The sequence below is a fragment of the Mycosarcoma maydis genome, chromosome 5 (genome assembly GCF_000328475.2).
Source record: "Mycosarcoma maydis chromosome 5, whole genome shotgun sequence".
Lineage (NCBI taxonomy): Eukaryota > Fungi > Basidiomycota > Ustilaginomycetes > Ustilaginales > Mycosarcoma > Mycosarcoma maydis.
The window spans coordinates 136,715-155,482 of NC_026482.1; the positions used below are offsets into that span (position 1 = coordinate 136,715).

At 55.6% G+C, this 18,768-nt stretch overlaps 6 protein-coding genes across 6 annotated transcripts; 3 read left to right on the top strand and 3 right to left on the bottom strand.

The window, feature by feature from the left end:
• Positions 1-462: 462 nt before the first annotated feature.
• Positions 463-1,938, top strand: UMAG_02068 (uncharacterized protein; the record flags this gene model as incomplete). Its single annotated transcript, XM_011390144.1, has 1 exon — positions 463-1,938. One exon carries the CDS (start codon positions 463-465, stop codon positions 1,936-1,938), a length of 1,476 nt encoding a protein of 491 aa, XP_011388446.1.
• A 116-nt stretch (positions 1,939-2,054) lies between these two features.
• On the bottom strand, positions 2,055-2,570 carry UMAG_02069 (putative protein-tyrosine-phosphatase; the record flags this gene model as incomplete). Its single annotated transcript, XM_011390145.1, has 1 exon — positions 2,055-2,570. The coding sequence occupies one exon, from the start codon at positions 2,568-2,570 to the stop codon at positions 2,055-2,057; it is 516 nt and encodes a 171-aa protein (XP_011388447.1).
• Positions 2,571-3,033: 463 nt separating this feature from the next.
• UMAG_02070 (uncharacterized protein) lies at positions 3,034-4,020 on the top strand (the record flags this gene model as incomplete). Its single annotated transcript, XM_011390146.1, has 1 exon — positions 3,034-4,020. One exon carries the CDS (start codon positions 3,034-3,036, stop codon positions 4,018-4,020), a length of 987 nt encoding a protein of 328 aa, XP_011388448.1.
• Positions 4,021-4,203: 183 nt separating this feature from the next.
• On the bottom strand, positions 4,204-4,681 carry UMAG_02071 (uncharacterized protein; the record flags this gene model as incomplete). The annotated part of the gene is made up of 2 exons (XM_011390147.1): positions 4,204-4,470; positions 4,571-4,681. The coding sequence occupies 2 exons, from the start codon at positions 4,679-4,681 to the stop codon at positions 4,204-4,206; spliced, it is 378 nt and encodes a 125-aa protein (XP_011388449.1).
• A 550-nt stretch (positions 4,682-5,231) lies between these two features.
• Positions 5,232-6,611, bottom strand: UMAG_02072 (uncharacterized protein; the record flags this gene model as incomplete). The annotated part of the gene is made up of 1 exon (XM_011390148.1): positions 5,232-6,611. One exon carries the CDS (start codon positions 6,609-6,611, stop codon positions 5,232-5,234), a length of 1,380 nt encoding a protein of 459 aa, XP_011388450.1.
• A 2,385-nt stretch (positions 6,612-8,996) lies between these two features.
• On the top strand, positions 8,997-18,596 carry UMAG_15045 (cytoplasmic dynein heavy chain 1; the record flags this gene model as incomplete). The annotated part of the gene is made up of 1 exon (XM_011390620.1): positions 8,997-18,596. The coding sequence occupies one exon, from the start codon at positions 8,997-8,999 to the stop codon at positions 18,594-18,596; it is 9,600 nt and encodes a 3,199-aa protein (XP_011388922.1).
• Positions 18,597-18,768: the final 172 nt, after the last annotated feature.

Below are 18,768 nucleotides of genomic sequence, written 5' to 3' on the forward strand. Positions count from 1 at the left end.
GAACTGTGAACTCACAATTCACGATTCACGATTCGTGATTGTGGACCGTGAACGGTCGTGAATTATTGTGAAATCGTGAAGCGCGAGATTAATCACGAATGTGAATCAAAATCGGCAGAGCAGGGCAGAGCATCGGCAGCTGCGAGAAGCGAGAAGCGACAGCATCGCGCTCATCGCGCGCAACCACGCTCACAACTCGGCTTGTTCCTCTTCATCCATCGGCCCATCGGTCCATCCATCAAGTCTTCAAGCCTTGTCCCCTTCCACGACACATTGTCAAATCTTGAGTCTTGCTCACCACACGCCTGTCATCCATACTCTCCCTTCCATCTACCTGCTCCTTGCGGTTCTGTTCTCTTCTCACACGCAGCCCTCACTTGTCGCGCTTCGAGCCGCGCATTCAACGACGCGTCGCATTATACACCTTGTTCGCGTAGCAACGTGCTCTTGCAGCCAGCAACCATGTACGGTCGAGGAAGCGGTCAGCAGCAATACCGTGGTGGTATCTCGTCGTGGGATATGCAGGCGCAGTCCACTTACGCGTCGTCGCCCTCGCAACAACAGCAACAACCGCAGCCCAACTACTTTGCAAGCAACATGCTTTCTTCTGGTTCCAGAGATGACGTTGGTGGTTACGCCGGATACGCCGGAGGCGGTTCCAGCTCCCACTTTCCATCCGGCTACCCGGGTCAGCAGCAGGGCAACGCTACCTCTTCATCCTCGGCCAATTCCCGTCCCAACACGTTTGCAAGTTTCTCTGAGGCCTTCACCGGCGGATACAATGGCAACCAGCTCATGCCTCAACAGCAGCAGCAACAGACCCAACAGGCGCAATCACAGCAGCAGCAACAACAGCAGCAACAACAGCAGCAACAACAACAGCAGCATCAGCAGCAAACGCAACAGCAGCAACCACCGCCTACCACCTCGTACCGAAGCGAGCACAGCTACTATCAGCCTTCGTCAGATTCGTACGGCGCCAATCGCGATCGCTCAGCCCAGTCGCTCTACCCATCCGCCAGCGACAGCTTTGCCAAAGACTCGCGTTTCGACAATGGCTACTCTTCGGCAAGCGGTCAGCAGGACTGGGGCAACTACCAGGCGTCGTCGGGTCAGTCGGGTGCCAACACCGCTTCTCGATCTCAGTCCAATACGACCGCACCACCATCCGCTTCACCTTTGGTAGCACCTTCTGCGGCCGCCTCGGCACAGCAACAGGCTGCAGCTGGAACCGGGCCGGCTGCGCCCAAGAAGCGTGGTCGCAAGCCCAAGAATCAAACACAAGCCTCAGCCACTGCACCTTCAGCACCGCTATCGTCATCCGCTGCCGGAAAAGCGGCAGGCGGCTTTCCAGCACAGCAACAGGCTGGTTTTATTGATCCATCTGCCACCATGATCAAGGCCAACGGAACCACGGTCAAAGGCAAGAAGGCTGCTGCTGCTGCTGCCGCTGCCGCTGCTGCTGCTGCTCAACCTGCGCCCGCTGCACCTGCCATTGCTGGGATTCGACCCAAAGGCAAACGTGGTCGCAAGTCCAAAGCCGAGCTCGCTGCAGAGGCAGCAGCGGCGGCAGCGGCACCAGCAGCCGTTGTTCAAGATGCATCCATGCATCCGCCTCCCGCCAAACGCAAACGACGTACGAAACTCGAAATGCAAGCGGCGCGAGCAGCCGAAGCCGAAGCGGCTGCAAGGCAAGCTGCGCTGCAAGCATCAGGACAAGCCCCGATACCGGTCAAAGATCCGCGGGGTCGCAAACCGGGAAGCAAGGGCAGCTTCACGATCGCATGGAACAAGGAGATGGTATCCAAGATCCAAGGGTTGCGTGTGTTTGGCAACATGATCGAGGACGATGCTACGCATCAGGAGTTTGATAAAGTCGTAGTAGAGCTATTGAGCATGCTCGATGGCAAGTTGCCTGCAGACAAGAAGGCTTCCTGATGTCTGTGTGCGGTTTATGATTTCTAGTCTTGGTCGGTTATACGTGTACAATGAATTGTAATATGGATGGTTTTCGTGTTTTGTGTTTTACGTTGACGGTTGGGTTGGCTTACAGGTTAGGATTTTGCCTTTGTCAGGCCTAGTTCGGCGAGGTAGGCATGAGAGTAGCGAAGGACTTGTTTGTATGTGGTTTCAAAGTCGCCTGTGTAGTAGCTGTCTGCTACGGGTTGGTTGTCGTCTACATGGCCAAAGAGGCGGACATGGGCTTTCGAGGCGGGGGGTTGGATGCTTTTGAGGTTGCGGACGTTGTTGGTGTCCATTCCGAAGATGACGTCAAAGGTGAAAAAGTCGTCGCGCGTGATGGCGCGCGCGGTGTTGTTGAGGTCGATAGGGATGTTGCGTCGTTGGCAAAGTTGCGTGGTTCGTTCGTCCGGTTCTTCGCCTGTATGGTAGGCAGCCGTACCGCACGAGTCGAGGATGCCAAAATGTGAGCGTACACCAGCCATGTTTGCGGTGTGTTCAAACACAGCCAGCGCCATAGGTGACCGACAGATGTTGCCCAAACAGCAGAACAGCACATTCAGCTTGGCCTTTTCTCCACCTTGGCTTGACTCGCCGTGATTTGAAACCATCTTGTCCATCTGTAGTCGTCGTGGCTGAGCAAAGATGAGTTAGTCGTGAGTGACAGAGGAAATCACGAGTGACAAGCAAGCACACTGATATGCAGCCTAAAAATCCGTGATCGCGCGTCTGTGCACGACCAACAACAAACCACCATCACGAAATCACAAATATCACGAATCCATGAATCACGAATCGGGCAGATTTGGCTCTAACTGGACCTGCATTCACGATTCTCGATTCTCGATTCACGAATCTTTTAGCACGCGTAAGCTAACGACCTCCACCTGGCTGCAGCTGCCACAGACCAAGAATCGCGAATCGTGAAGCACAAATGCAGACCAACCTTACGAGAGCGTGCAGCAGCCAACAGCAGCCACAGGAAATCCATATCAATAGTCGATCGTCACAGATCCTGTCGTCCATCACTCGATCGCTAAGCAAGTCAGCTCGCCATCTCGCTTCTCTTCCGTCATGGTGTCGTATTCGGAGCTAGCAACCAAGAACTCCAGTGTGGATGTGACCGGTCAGCGAGCGCTCGTCGCGGGAGGAACGCAGGGCATTGGTGCCGGTATTGCTCTTCGATTTGCTCTCTCTGGGGCGTCGGTGTGGCTAGTTGGGCGCAACGAGAACAAGGCAGCGGATGTGCTCGAATTGCTCAACAAAGCATCGGCCGAAGCAGCACGACGTTCTAGTGCGAGCTCGAAAGCCGCTTGCACAACGTCGTCTGTCGACCATCAATTTTTCAAAGCGGATCTTTCCTCCACCGCGGAAGTCAAGCAAGTGGCGTCTGAGATCATCGCCAAAGCAGGCAAGGGTGGCATCGACTATCTCATCGAAACCGCCGGCGGTCCACCCACAGGTGCGTTCGAAACCACGCCCGAGGGCATCGAAAAGCAGTACGCCGTCCAGGTGCTCTCCCGAGTGGGTCTAGCCAAACAGCTCGTTGAAGCAGGCGTCATCAAACGCTCATTGCTCATGGTCGCTGCTCCGGGCCAAGGCGGCAAATCCAGCATCGACACGGACGATCTCGATTTTTCGCAATCCCACGCTGCCGGCCAATGGTGGTCCGGCCCTATCGGTTTGCTCAACAAGGGCAAGCGAGCATCCTCGCTTCTCGACGCCGCCTGTCAGCATCTCGCTGAATCCCACCCGAATTTGACTTTTACTCACGTCTTTCCCGGCTTGATCAATACCAACGCACTAGCCAACCAGGGTCACAGCAGCCTACTCGTCCTCGCAGCCAAGATATTTGGCCCATTGATCGGCAGCAAGCCGGGACCGGGTGGCTACGCCGAATTGCCATTTTACCTCTTGGCCAACCAAGAGGGTCAGAGATACTTGGAGGTAGGAAAGGCCAATTTGATCGATCAGAATCTCAAGAAACGCAAGATCAGTGAGAATGTGCAGAGCAAGGAAGTGAGGCAGAAGATTTGGGACAAGCTCGCCGCTTACTTCTGATGCAGTTCCACGCTTGATCCGACAGGGTTGTTTCCAGCGCTGCAATTCCAATTCGGTCCGAACGGGTATGACGGTATGAAATGTAATAGCGGCGATAATAATACATAGCCCGAGGTGGAATCGTGCTTTGCTTCATGTTGCCGTTCTTGATTCTTGATTGGTGTGAGGGAGAAAAATTGCCACTCACACCAGCCGCTGAGATTTTTTGTCCTCAATCAAGCTGGAAATCCTCGATGGTTGCGATTCATCCTGTTTTTTCCACGCAGAATCCGTCGCCAACGTTGATACCGAAGCCGACGGTGATGAAAGCTCGTCCGCCTGCTCCTTCAGCCTCGCCTCTCGTCTCGCCAGTCTTTTCGCTTTCATCTCGTCCAGCGCTGCCTTGACATCTTCAGAGTTACGTGGTGGTCGATAAAGCGATTCTTCCTTGGGCCAGAATTGGTCTCGGATCTGTGGAATGCAGCCCAAACACAGTGTCAGTGGGGTAAAAAGAAAATGGCCGTTGAGGACCGACGCGACTATCTATGCATGACTTGATGCATTTACTTACAGGGAGGACGTTTTCAGAGTACCATTGCGGTGAGCCATAGTGGACCATGACAGCTAATGGGAAGAAGAGGTACACACCAAACTTGAAGAGCTCAAGGTTAGGGCCTGCCATTTTGAAGCGCAAGAGGTCAAAACGGGATAGATCAGTGTTTGGGGTGTTTCTAATTGTGGATAACAGCGAGAGCCGGGATTGTATAGCGGAGGAAGAGGAAGAAGGCGTGATGAGGACGAGATGGTGGCTGTGAGAAAGGCGTCTGCTGACCTAAGCAAAAATATAATCCCCCCGCTCGAGACAACCTCATTCAGCTGTGACCGCGTTCTGCAGCTGTAGAAGTCGCCCGAGATCCGATGTCACTCTCCTCCTCCGCATGTGGCCGTGGACATTATGTTGCGTGATACTTCGCCCTTACCGACACAAACAGCATCCATACACGACTATGGACACTGTGACCCACGACCATTCACAATTGTGATTCTCGTCTCGAAGCATCGCAGCACAGATCGAGGCACCTTGGCAAACATGGTGTGACGAGCCAAACGAGGGTACTTTTATCACGAATCTACAAAATAACACAAACAGGAAAAGCAGCGCGCCGTGCGGCTATCCTGCTACCTAACAGCGATACAGCGTTCCAGCGCTGGCCAATGAACACGCATACACCTCAATCGTCGCCTTCGCCATCATTGCTATAGTCCTTGGCTCCTGCTCGATCCGCAGTATAACCTACAACTTCTTGACTGTAATCGGGTATGCTTCTGCTTCCGCTCGAAGCCTGGTCGGCAAAGAGCGCATTCCTCCCCTCTGCCGAACCGTACACTTTGCTAGCACTGTGTCCTGCACCCGAAACGACGCTGAGCGAGTGTCGGATCTGGACACCTTTGAAGCTGTCGAGCATGATGCTGCTTGATCTTGGTATGTTGGATTGGTTGGTGCGAGTGTTGGGATCGAGCGCAGGAAAGGCTCCTGGAAAGTTGCCCAGTAAATCGGCTGATGTAGTGCCAGCCAACAGATGGATGTATTTCCAGTAAGCTAGATTACGGTTTCGACGGATGGGTCCGCCCACGGCGTGAGCCATACAGGTTTGATCACCGTGCTTTTTCGAGGTGTCTGCTAGGGCTACGACGTGTCGTACCTCTTTGGCAGCGTACGACTTGAAGAGGAAAGGGGCGTGTGCGGCCGAGAGCGTGTTGTAAGGCGCAGTGTACCTGTCGAGACCGTAGCGATAGTCGTTCCAGGTCGGACAGGATATCTGGTCCACTCCGACAGGTCGATCCTGGGTAAAGTAAAGCTGCGAAGAGGGATCACCGACCACGTACCTCACACTCAACCTGGCCGGATCTGGGTTGGCTTTGCCGAACACGGCGTAACGCTGAAGCATCTGAGCACCACCACCGTGCGCGACAAAGGTAATGGTTTTCATGTTGGGAAACGCTGCTGCATCACTGAACCTATCTAAGAGGACATCCAAGACGGTAAAGCTCGAAACATGGCTGAGCGGAGGGTTGGTGCTACCCTCACCGGCAGTCCAGGCGTTGCTATCACCCCAAGCCAAATGCGTCTGGTTGTAGGCACCCTCATCTTGACGGGTACTGAAGAAGAGTGGGGCAACACGGATCGATTTAGGTCGAGCTGAGCCGAGCGATGCATCACGTGCTTGCGCCCAGGCTTTGTTAAGGATGCTCCAATAGGTGTTGGCGTTTCGATTGATGCCGTGGATAATGATAAACGCAGATTCGGCGGTGGATTCATCGACGGGCGATTTGGAGTACCAGGTAAAGATGGACGAGGTGGGGGTGATGGGGATCGAACGCGCGTAGGCCCCCTTGGGGCGCTTGCCGATCGAGGAGAGCGATGCGTCGCCTACTGTGCCCCGGACGTCGGTAAAGGCGTCTCGTCGAGTGAGCGGTGTGGGTGGTGGAAGTGCGCTCGATGCCGAGATGGAGACCTGGGCGAAGAAGGAGAGTGTGACGAGGAGGGTGTAAACGAGGGTGGACAGATGGCCGCGCCGTAAAGGCGATGTTGACGATGTGATGGCCAGCATAGCTGCTCTCCTGGAATTGATGTGGAGATCAGACAAGGATGAATGGTGTAGTTGAAAAAGGTGAAGGGGATGTGATCACCGACGAGGACGAGAAGGATGGACAGGCCAAGCGGGAGAGAATGCCAAGCGGTCAGTATACTTGGATGCCAATCACGAATGAATGCTGGTCGCTGGCGATGGGCGCTTGTCGAGACGAAAGGTGCGAGCGCGATTAACAGTCGACTTGCCGTTGCAATGAGGAGGAGCGAGCAGAATCACTGCAGACATTCACGACCGTCTGCTGTCGCGCGGTGTGCGTGTGCTCGTCAGCCTCGACGAGCTTGTGTGGCAAACAGTCTTGGCAGGTTCACGATGGCCTTTCTCGCTTCTCGTTCCAGTGGTGAGTCGTCGGTAGCCGGCTACGCCAAAGTCTGCTCGTTTTTCCGGTGTTGATCTTGGTGTCGCAGTCACACTTGACAGTCATGGTGCTCAAGTCGGCAGATCAGATGGAAAAATCCTTTTTAATGCACGATGCTTCATGATTCACGATTCACGATTCACGATATACGATTGCTTGGACTTGTTCGTCGTTGAGGCTCACGACTTGATCATGTTGTTGCTCGGACAGGCAAACAACCGCCTCAGCATCAGAGATTAACTTCCTCCTACCTTTTTCTATTCAAATTTGATAAATTGTGAACAAGTTAGTTACCTCGCTGGTTGGTCTTCTGTTCTCTTTGTTTCTCATTTAGCCACGTTTGACCATTTACGATTCGTGATTCGTGTTTGGCTCTCTCACATGAATTCCAGAAATCAAATATGAAATAGGGTAAAGCACCCTCGTCACTCACGGCTCACACCTCACAGACTCATGACTGTTATTCGAACAGTCAACATGCGTCAACATCCGATGCTCCAGCGTTCATGATTCGTGATTCGCGACGTTGCGTGATCATGAATCGTGAATTGGACCAACGCTATCGATCTGGAATGCAACCATCTCATCTTGCAACCGCAACGATTGCCTTGACACCCTGCGTGACTCTAGCTGCAACGAGTCAAAGAGGGCACGAAACGTGCAGCTTCCTTCTTCCGGCTTGAGCGAGTGTTCCGTCTTGGCAGCTTCACGCTGAGTTCTGTGATTTTGACAGCAGATCGTCGCGCGGCGTCTCTCAGCAATCTGGAATACAGTAACGCTTTAAGTTAACTTACCTTCGTTCGTACACACACAACAGACGCGTGTCGCTTGTCCAAAAAAAAAACAGAAAAAAAAAACACACACACACACACACATGAAACACTCGTGACTTTTGCCACAGTCGCAAAATTCGCACTCCGTCGCGCTCCCTCGCCGCAAATTTGCCAAGAACGTCGATCAGGCACAAGCAACGAATCACTTGTCAATCACGGATCCACGGATCCACGGATCTTGCCATTTACGAATCTACAATGTGTCGTGGCTGCAAGGAGGCGACACTCGTACAGGTTGCATCTTGCTCTCCAACCAGCCGGCGTCTAGTTGTGTTTGGCATGCTCGCGTATCCGGCTTCAGCGTGGTATGCCCATTGTTAGTCATGGCTGGCCCGATTGATGAGCATTTCCTCTCTCGTTTCAGAAGTCTCGTAGCTGGACGGCGCTCTCTCCTTGTCCAAGAAAGGCTTTGTCGACTCGTGACTTGCCTTATTCACCGTCAAAGGTGTTATCTGGCGCATCCTTCTTGCTGCTTGTCTCCTCTGCTCGGAATTTTGTAGCCCTGATTTGCCATTTCTTTTTTTTCTTCTTTTTCCTTCTTTATTCGTGATTCACGATTTCGTTGCGGTTCTGTTTCTCATCGCCTCAAGCTACGATCTTAGCTCACGACTGTCCATATCATACTGTTAGATCGAAGAAAGGGGCACACTTCGACCCGCTGTTAGACCGAGCCAGCACGTGTGATGTTTCAAATATCAAAGAAAAAGGCGTGAGGACGCGCAGACCAACACTCACGACTCACGACTCGTGACTATAATTTTCACAGCTTGTCGCTGCGTCACTCATGACTGCGTGTGAGACATGAGAGGTGCACAGCGAAGAGGTGACAGTCGTGAGGGTGAGAGTTGTGAGGGTTCAGCGGGTCCAGCGGGTCCAGCGGGTCCAGCGGGTCCAGCGGGTCCAGCTCAGTCACGAGTGCAACACCTTCGTGCTTGATTCACGATTATGTGGATTCGAGCTTGTGCTTGGCCACAACCGCGAATCGCCTTCACCTTGATTTCTGTCTTTATCTTGACCTACGCTCTCGACCATCACCAAGTGTAGCCTGTCTCCTCTGGATCCACTCGAGGCATCTCCGCGTATGCTCCCGCCGCTCATCTAGGCCCATCTCGATCTTTTTTTCTCGTCTTGGCTAGCGAGGCCTCAACCATCCCCATGGACGACGCGATACCGAGCGGCATCAATGGCCGCTCGGTCCTCGGCCCTCGTCAGGACAGCGATCAAGACATGCTCAACAAAGGCAACACCGACATCTCGCCCTCTTCCTCATCCACCCGCCTCCATGGCCTCTACGACACCTCGCGTCTCAAGTCCTACTTTCGTTCACTGCTTCCTCTTCTGCTCGACTCGGATGCTGACCTCTTATCCAGCCTCCTTCTCGACACGCCGGAATGGAAAGAGCTAGCCTCGGCATTCGCTGGTGATCCCGCTATCACCACCGCTTACGTTAACAAGATCCGTCGTCAAGACGTCTCCTCCGACGCGCCCGAACATGAACTTTTCGAGTATCACATGTCTGCACAGGCTTCCTACTCTTCGCTGCACGTGTCTAGCATTGCCCTTGTCAAACGTGTCCCTGTGCTCGATCCCACTGTGCCCTTGCCACATCAACTTCACGTGCTTACCCTCTTCGGTCCAGCAGCCGCCTCTTCCGCTTCCGCTTCCGCTTCCACCGCCCCGGCAACGCCAGCCTCAACTGAAGCAGATACTCCTAGTCTGCATCCAACCAACAACGCTGTCGCCAATCTCGACCATGCCGACACTTCATCGGCCGCTTCAGCTGTCCGTGAAAGTCCCTACGAAGCGCTGCACAGCGTCGTCCACAACGTCATGTCGCCCTGGTTTGACGCCTTTGTAGCCAGCAAAGCGCCCAAGGACAAGCCGCTCCTCTCGGGCGCAAAATCAAAGGACAGCGACGCAAAAATGGGCATTCCCATGGCAAAACGCAAATTTGCCGAGCTCGAGCTCAGTCTGTTCCATCTGCAGCAGAACGTCGAGATCCCCGACATCATCCTCACCATTCACCCTGTCGTGCGTGCCGCCGTCGATCGATGCCATGCTGCCGCCACCCGCGTTAGGGTCGAGGCCGTCGAGCCCGCCTCTCTTCTCCAAGACTCGTCCTTCCTCAACAAGCTCCAGTCCGACGTCAACTCGTGGGTCAAAGAGGTCCAGACCATCACCAAGCTTGACCGTAGCGTCGCTTCCGGCACCGCTTCTCAAGAGATCAATTTTTGGCTCTCCATGGAAAAGGCCCAAGAATCCATCGAGCAGCAGCTTCGCTCCGATCCCATCGTGCTCACTCTCGACATTCTCAAGCACGCAAAGCGCTTCCACGCCACCGTCTCGTTCCTCGCCGACACTGGCCTCAAGGACTGTGCCGAAAAAACGCACAACTACAACCTTTTGATGAAAGACTTTCCTATCAACGAGCTCCTCTCCGCTACCGATCTCGACAAGTGCGCAGACGCTCTCGGCGCCATCTTCAATCACCTCAACAAGAAGCTCCGCATCAGCCCCTACCCAGTCAAACGTGCGCTCCCCCTCGTGGAAGCCATCAGCAGAGATCTCAACGATACGCTTCTCAAGGTGCTTGCATCTCAACGCATCATGTGGCAAGACTTTTCGCGCTTCTGGGACACCGTATCTGCTGCCGCCGAGGTCTTTCATGTTTGGGACGAGCTCATGAAGGATTTTGTCAACATCGCCAGAGAGGTCACCCGCAAGCGCTCCGAAAAGTTCCTCCCCATCAAGATTAACCCAGCCCACGCAAAGCTCCGCGAGCGTCTCAACTACATTGGCGCCTTCCGCAAGACGCATGAGCAGTTGCGCGCCATGGTCAGCTCCGGAAAAGGTCTCGCCATGTCTGGTGCTAACAACGCTGCAGCCGCTTCTTCCAACGACAGACACGTCGCTACCCAGAATCTCGCAGGCATCGAGATGAGCGAAGAGATCCGCGCCGCCTACGACCAGGTCAAGGTCATCGATGTGCTCGATGTCTCCAACGAGGGCACCGAGATCTGGACCACTGCTGAAGCCGCCTACAACGAGCGCGTTGCGCGTGTCGAAAACAGCCTCATCGCGCGCTTGCGACACTTGCTCGGCCAGGCCAAGTCTGCTCGCGAGATGCTGCGCGTCCTCTCCCAATTTAACAGCCTCTTTGTGCGTCCCAAGGTACGCGGCGCCGTCCAAGAATACCAGCAACAGCTGCTCAACAGCGTAAAGTCCGACATCAAGGCGTTGCACGACAAGTTCAAGGCTCAATACCGTCCCTCGGAAGCCAACCACATGAGCCAACTCCGCGACGTTCCCGAAATTGCCGGCGCCATCATCTGGGCCCGCCAGATCGAGCGTCAGCTCAACGTCTACATGAAGCGCGTCGAGGATGTGCTCGGTAAGGGCTGGGAACTTTACGCAGAGGGTCAGAAGCTGCAGACCGAAAGCGAAACCTTCCGTCGCAAGCTCGACACAAGGCCTCTCTTCGACAGCTGGCTGCACGACATCAATCGCAGAGACATGAGCATCGCCGGCCGCGTCTTTGACGTCACCAAGAACCGCGCTGCCGGCAACGCGTTCCAGCTCAGCGTCAACTTTGACGGTCACACAATCTCACTCTTCAAAGAGGTACGCATCTTGATTTGGCTCAACTTCCAAATCCCGCATGCAATCACCAACCTCGCCAAAGACGCCAAACGTGTCTACCCGCACGCCGTATCGCTCATGGAGACGGTCCGCACCTACAACCAGACCTGCAGCCTGGTCCGTGCCAACCCCGAGATCACTTGCCTCATCGCTCAGGTCTACACCGATGCGCACCAACTCATCTCGCAAGGCATGACGTTGCGTTGGGAGCACTTTGCCAATATCTACGAGAGTTCTCGTGCAGCATCCTACCTGCCTGGTTCCAGTGGCGAGCCTGGCCGCGAGAATCGCCAGATTGCGTTTGTGCGTCAATTTGCCAGCGTTGTCAGCCTCTTCCAGGACAAGACGGCCGAGCTTATCGAGATTCAGCGCGACATGCACTCCACCATCGACGAGCTTGCAAAGTGCCAGTATCGCACCGACGCTTTTGCGCAACGACTCCAAAAGATCCAGGACACCATCGACAAGCTCAACCTCGAAGGCTATCCCAACCTCGAAGAGTGGGTGGGCAATCTCGACCGTCTTATTGAAGACGTGCTGCTGCGCAGGCTCAAGTCGGTCAGCATGGCATGGTGCCGCGCTTTTGTTCGACCCGGTTCGAGCCCGAGTGGTCCCAATGCTGGCTCGGTACGTGGCGATCGAGGACTCCAGAGCATCGCCAACGGCGCCACCGGCCCTGTAGATGGCCAAGCAGGTGCAGCACCCGATCAGATCGTCTTGGAGCCCATCACCCATGAAGTGCGAATCCAAAATCAAGTCATCTTCCTCGACCCGCCCCTTGAGAACGCGCGAGCTTCGTGGTTCCGACAGCTGCACGAGGTTCTTTCCGTGGTCTGCTGCCTCAACCGAGTTCAGAGCTCGCGCTACGAGATTGGTCTCCAGATGCGTGGCAAGCAGCAAACCACGCAGCAAGACTACGCTTCGCTACTCACCCGCTTCCAGGACGACTCACTCACACGACCTTTTGTCCTGATCGAGGCCAAACTGGCCGAGGTCGGAAGCTACGTGTCCAAATGGCTTCAGTTCCAGTCGCTCTGGGATCTCGAGTCCGAGCATGTCTTTGCACGCCTCGGCGATTCGCTCGCCAACTGGCAACAGCTCCTCGCCGAAATTCGTCGCACGCGTGCTACCTTCGACAATTCGGACACGCAGCGCTCGTTCGGCATCTGCGTCATCGACTATGATCAGGTGCAGAGCAAGGTCAATGCCAAATACGATACCTGGCAGCGCGACATTCTCAATCGCTTTGGCACCAAGCTCGGGGCTGCCATGCGAGAGGTGCATGCTACCGTAGCCAAGGCGCGTGTCGAGCTCGAGCAGCACAGCATCGAGGGCAGCTCAACCGCACAGGCCGTCACTTTTATCACCTTTGTTCAGGACCTCAAACGCAAGACCAAGGTGTGGCAGCCCCAGATCGAGCTCTTTGGCACAGGCCAAAAGACGCTCGAGCGCCAGCGCTACATGTTCCCACAGGATTGGCTGTACGTCGACCAGGTTGATGGCGAGTGGAGTGCGTTCCAGGAGATTCTTGGCCGAAAGAATGCCAGCATCCAGGAACAGCTTGCCGGTCTGCAGATGAAGATCATTGCCGAAGACAAGATTGTCAGCGACAAGATGTCCACCGTCATCAGCGAGTGGGAGCAGCAGAAACCCATCCAAGGCACGCTCAAAGCCGACGGCGCTATGAACACCATCAATGTCTTTGAAACACGAGTCTCCAAGCTCGCCGAAGACCGTGCGCTGGTGGTGCGCGCAAAGGAGGCTCTCGACCTGGAGCATACGCAGGACGACCGCCTCGAACCCGTCTTTGAAGAGTTGCGCGACCTCAAGACGGTGTGGACCGCACTCTCCGGAACGTGGAGCCAGCTTGCCGAGATCCGAGACACAAATTGGAACAACGTTCAGCCGCGAAAGCTTCGACAGCAGCTCGATGCATTGCTCGCACAGACGCGGGACATGCCCAGCCGAATGCGCCAGTACGCCGCTTTCGAGTACGTCCAGGAGCACGTGCGTGCTCTGCTTAAAAGCAATCCTGTCATCTCTGATCTCAAGTCCGAGGCGATGCGTGAGCGTCATTGGCGCTCGCTCTTTAAACAACTCAAGGTGCAGGAACACTACTCGGCCAGTAGCATGATGCTTGGCACCGTCTGGGATCTTGATTTGAAAAGGCATGATGCCATCGTCAAGGCGGTTGTCGCTCAGGCCCAGGGAGAGCTGGCGCTCGAAGAGTACCTCAAGCAAGTGCGTGAAGCGTGGACCAACTACACGCTCGATCTTGTCAACTACCAAAATAAGTGTAGGCTCATCCGCGGCTGGGACAATCTCTTCCAGCTTGCCGGTGACAACCTCAACGCGCTGCGAGCTATGTCCATGAGCCCGCACTACAAGGTGTTCGAAGAGGAAGCCTCGCTCTGGGAAGACCGGCTGTCCAAAATCTCGGTCCTTTTTGATACCTGGATCGACGTCCAGCGACAGTGGGTTTATCTCGAGGGCATCTTCACCAGCAGTGCCGAGATCCGCCACATCCTGCCCGTCGAGAGTTCGCGTTTCCAGAACATCAACACCGAGTTCCTCACCGTGATGAAAAAGGTGTACAAGTCGCCCTTTGTGCTCGATGTGCTCAACATTCCTGGCGTGCAAAAGAGTCTCGAGCGTCTGGCTGACCTGCTCAGCAAGATTCAAAAGGCGCTTGGAGAGTATCTGGAACGCGAACGTGCCAACTTTCCGCGCTTCTACTTTGTCGGTGACGAGGATCTCCTCGAAATCATCGGCAACTCCAAGGACACGGCGCGCATCCTCAAGCACCTCAAGAAAATGTTTGCCGGCATTGCTACGATCGAATTTGACGAGGAGGCAGGCAAGTTGATGGCCATGGTCAGTAGGGAAGGCGAGACCGTGCCCTTCCGCACGCCTATCTCGCTTAAGGACCATGCCAAGATCAACGACTGGCTTGCGAAAGTGGAGAGCGAGATGCGCATCTCGCTTGCCGAGCTTCTGTCGGAGGCTGCCGCTGAACTCGAGTCGTTCTATACTAGCATCGAGTTGCTGACGCTCGATTCCTTCCTTGCGTGGATCGCAAAGTATCCCGCGCAACTGGTGGTTCTGGCTGTGCAAGCTCGGTGGACCGCCATGGTGGACGAGGCCTTTGAGAGCGGCGCCGGTCTGCAGCATCCGCTCGACGTCGTGCTGCGTGGACTCGACCTGCTCGCCGACACGGTGCTGACCGATGTCGAGGCACTGCAGCGCCGCAAATGCGAGCACCTCATCACTGAGCTAGTCCATCAGAGGGATGTGATTCGTCTGTTGGTCTCGCAGCGTGTCGAGAGCGCTCGCGATTTCAACTGGCTCTCGCAGATGCGCTTCTACCTCAATCGTCAGATCGAAAAGCCGCTCGACAGGCTCACGGTTCAGATGGCCAACGCAACATTCCCTTACGGCTATGAGTACCTCGGCGTGCCTGACCGCCTCGTTCAGACGCCTCTGACCGACCGTTGCTACCTCACGCTCACACAGGCGCTCCACTACAAGCTTGGCGGTGCCCCGTTCGGTCCCGCAGGTACGGGTAAGACCGAGTCGGTCAAAGCGCTCGGCGTCCAGTTGGGAATGTTTGTAATTGTCTTTTGCTGTGACGAGACATTTGATTTCCAAGCTATGGGTCGTATCTTTGTCGGTCTCTGCCGAGTCGGCGCATGGGGATGCTTCGACGAGTTCAATCGACTCGAGGAGCGCATCCTGTCGGCTGTCTCACAGCAGATCCAAAGCATCCAGCAAGGTCTGGCCGACTCGACAAGCGGCAGCAATACTAGCGGCAAGGAGATCGAGTTACTGGGCAAGCGCGTCTCTCTCAACGAACGTGTCGGTATCTTTATCACCACCAATCCAACATACGCTGGTCGATCCAACTTGCCCGACAATTTGAAGAAGCTCTTCCGTAATATGGCCATGACGCATCCTGATCGCGAGCTTATCGCCCAGGTGATGCTCTTCTCGCAAGGTTTCCGCACCGCTGAGACGCTGGCGTCCAAGGTCGTGCCGTTCTTCAACCTCTGTCTCGAGCAGCTCAGCCCCCAGCCACATTACGATTTCGGATTGCGAGCGCTCAAGGCGGTGCTCGTCAGCGCTGGCCAGCTCAAGCGAGAGCATATGCTGAATGGTGGCGACCAAGCCGAAAGTGCGCATGCCGCCGTATCGATCGACGTGTCGGAGCAGGAGATCTTGATCCAGAGCGTCTCCGAAACGATCGTGCCTAAGCTGATTGCCGAAGATGTACCGCTGCTCAAGAGCCTGCTGTCAGATGTGTTTCCCGGCGTCGAGTACAAGCCGGTCAACCTCGATGTGCTCCGCAACCACATTGCTGCTGTGTGCGCCGAGCGACATCTGGTCGAGGGCGGTCTGTGGACCGAAAAAGTGCTGCAGTTGTATCAGATCCAAAAGATCTCGCACGGTCTCATGCTTGTCGGACCGTCAGGTACTGGTAAAACGCAGGCCTGGCAGGTGCTGTTGGCGGCACTGGAGCGAATGGAGGGACAAGAGAGCGTTTCATACGTCATCGACCCTAAAGCTGTGTCGAAGGAGAGTCTCTACGGTACGCTCGACCCTACCACTCGAGAGTGGAACGATGGTCTGTTCACTCAGGTGCTGCGCAAGATCATCGACAACGTCCGTGGCGAGAGTGCGAAGCGTCACTGGATCGTATTTGATGGTGATGTGGATCCTGAGTGGGTCGAGAACCTCAACTCGGTGCTCGACGACAACAAGCTGCTAACACTGCCCAACGGTGAACGTCTCAATCTGCCGCCCAACGTGCGTGTCATGTTTGAGGTCGAATCGCTGCGCTATGCCACGCTGGCTACCGTGTCGCGTTGTGGTATGATCTGGTTTAGCGATGATATTGTGCGCCCATCGATGGTGTACACGAGGTACTTGACGGGTCTGCGCTCGACGCCGATCGAGCTGGACGATGACGGGCTGGCCAGCGCTGTAGCGTCACACAGGGCTGTCGCTGCGGGTAACGCCGCTTCTGCCACGGGAACGAACGAGGTCAGTCCAGATCTGCAAGTGCAAAGAGCCGTAGCCGACGCGCTGGCGCCCTTCTTCGAGGACGACGGTCTTGTCAACGGAGCTCTCGAATTTGCCAGGACGGTGCCGCACATTATGGACTTTACCGAGGCTCGCGCGTTGTCGACGCTATTTTCGTTGATCAACAAGACGGTGCGCAACATCCTGGATTACAACACACAGCATCCCGACTTCCCGCTCGGTCCTGAACCGATTGAAGCGTATGCGACGCGCCGATTGCTGCTGGCGCTTGTCTGGGCGTTTACGGGCGATGCTAAGCTCGATGTGCGTGCACAGATGGGCGAGTATCTTCGCAACCACACTGGTGTCGATCTGCCGGCTCTCGGACCGGGATCTTCGCTGATTGACTACGACGTGAGCTTTGCAGGTCAGTCGGTGGAATGGTCTTCGTGGCTGTCCAAGGTGCCTACAATCGAGATTGACACAGCGGCGGTGTCAACAGCCGACGTTGTGGTGCCGACCATTGACACGGTGCGACACGAAGACGTGCTGTACTCGTGGCTGTCGGAGCACAAGCCGCTCATGCTTTGCGGGCCTCCAGGCTCTGGTAAGACGATGACACTGTTCTCGGCGCTACGCAAGCTGCCGGACATGGAAGTGGTGGGACTCAATTTTTCGTCTGCCACCACACCCGAGTTGATCCTCAAGACATTCGAGCAGTACTGCGAGTACCGCAAGACGCCGAACGGGATTGTGCTGTCTCCGACGCAGATTGGTCGCTGGCTGGTATTGTTCTGCGACGAAATCAACCTGCCGGCTACGGACAAGTACGGGACTCAGCGGGTCATCTCGTTCCTGCGCCAGCTGGTGGAGAGCGGCGGGTTCTGGAGGATCAGCGACAAGGCGTGGGTCAAGCTGGAGCGCATCCAGTTTGTGGGTGCTTGCAATCCTCCCACGGATCCAGGGCGAGTGCCGCTCTCGCATCGATTCCTGCGCCATGCGCCGCTGATCATGGTGGACTATCCCGGTGAGATCTCGCTGAATCAGATCTACGGTACGTTTAACCGCGCGCTGTTGAAGGTGACGCCGAATCTGCGCGGCTATGCGGAGGCGTTGACGGCGGCCATGGTGGATTTCTACTTGGCTTCGCAGCGGAGGTTTACGCCGGACATGCAGGCGCACTACATCTACTCTCCGCGAGAACTGACGCGCTGGATGAGGGGTATATACGAGGCGATCAAGCCGTTGGAGAGCCTGAATGTGGAAGGACTGGTGCGCGTGTGGGCACACGAAGGGCTTCGGCTGTTCCAGGATCGATTGGTGGGGACCGAAGAAAAGGCGTGGACGGATGCACAGATTGACGCGGTGGCAGCATCGCGCTTCCCGACACTGGACATTGGGTCGGCACTGGCGCGACCGATATTGTTCAGCAATTGGTTGAGCAAGGAGTACCGGAGCGTGGATCGCGAGTCTGTGCGCGAGTATGCCAAGGCGCGCTTGAAGGGGTATTCGGACGAGGAGTTGGATGCGAAGCTGGTGCTGCACGATTCCGTGTTGGATCTGGCGCTGTCGTGCGATCGGGTGTTGCGCCAGCCTGCGGGGCATTTGTTGTTGATAGGAGCGTCCGGGTCGGGGCGTACGACGGTGACGCGCTTCTGCGCATGGCTGCGCGGTCTATCGCTCTTCTCGATCAGCACATCCAACAAGTACACTGAAGACAATTTCGACGACGATCTGCGCGCTCTTCTGCGTCGTGTTGGCTGTAAGGCCGAAAAGGTCTGTTGGACAATCGACGAATCGCAAATGTCGAACCCGGCGCGTCTTGAAAAACTCAACACGCTCCTCGCCAACGCCGAAGTCGCCGGCCTCTTCGAAGCCGACGAACTCACCTCGCTCATCACCCAGCTCAAAGACGCCGCATCCCGCACCGGCCTCCTCCTAGACACCCACGACGAACTCTTCTCCTTCTTCCGCAACCAGATCACCGCCAACCTCCACGTCACCCTCACCATGAACCCCCCCCACTCCGCCACCGCCGCAAAGGCCGCTGCTTCCCCCGCCCTCTTCAATAGGACCAGCATCATGTTCTGCTGGTAATCGCGAATCTCCATCCTTCCATTCACTTGCCACATACTCTCTCACAAACCTGAATTCATCAGTTCACCACAAACCTTACGTTCAAACGCGTACAGAGCCCACTCATGACTCACAGACAGCCGGCACAGGGATAGACTTGTATTGATCGTGTGGACCAACCTAAACAGAAGCG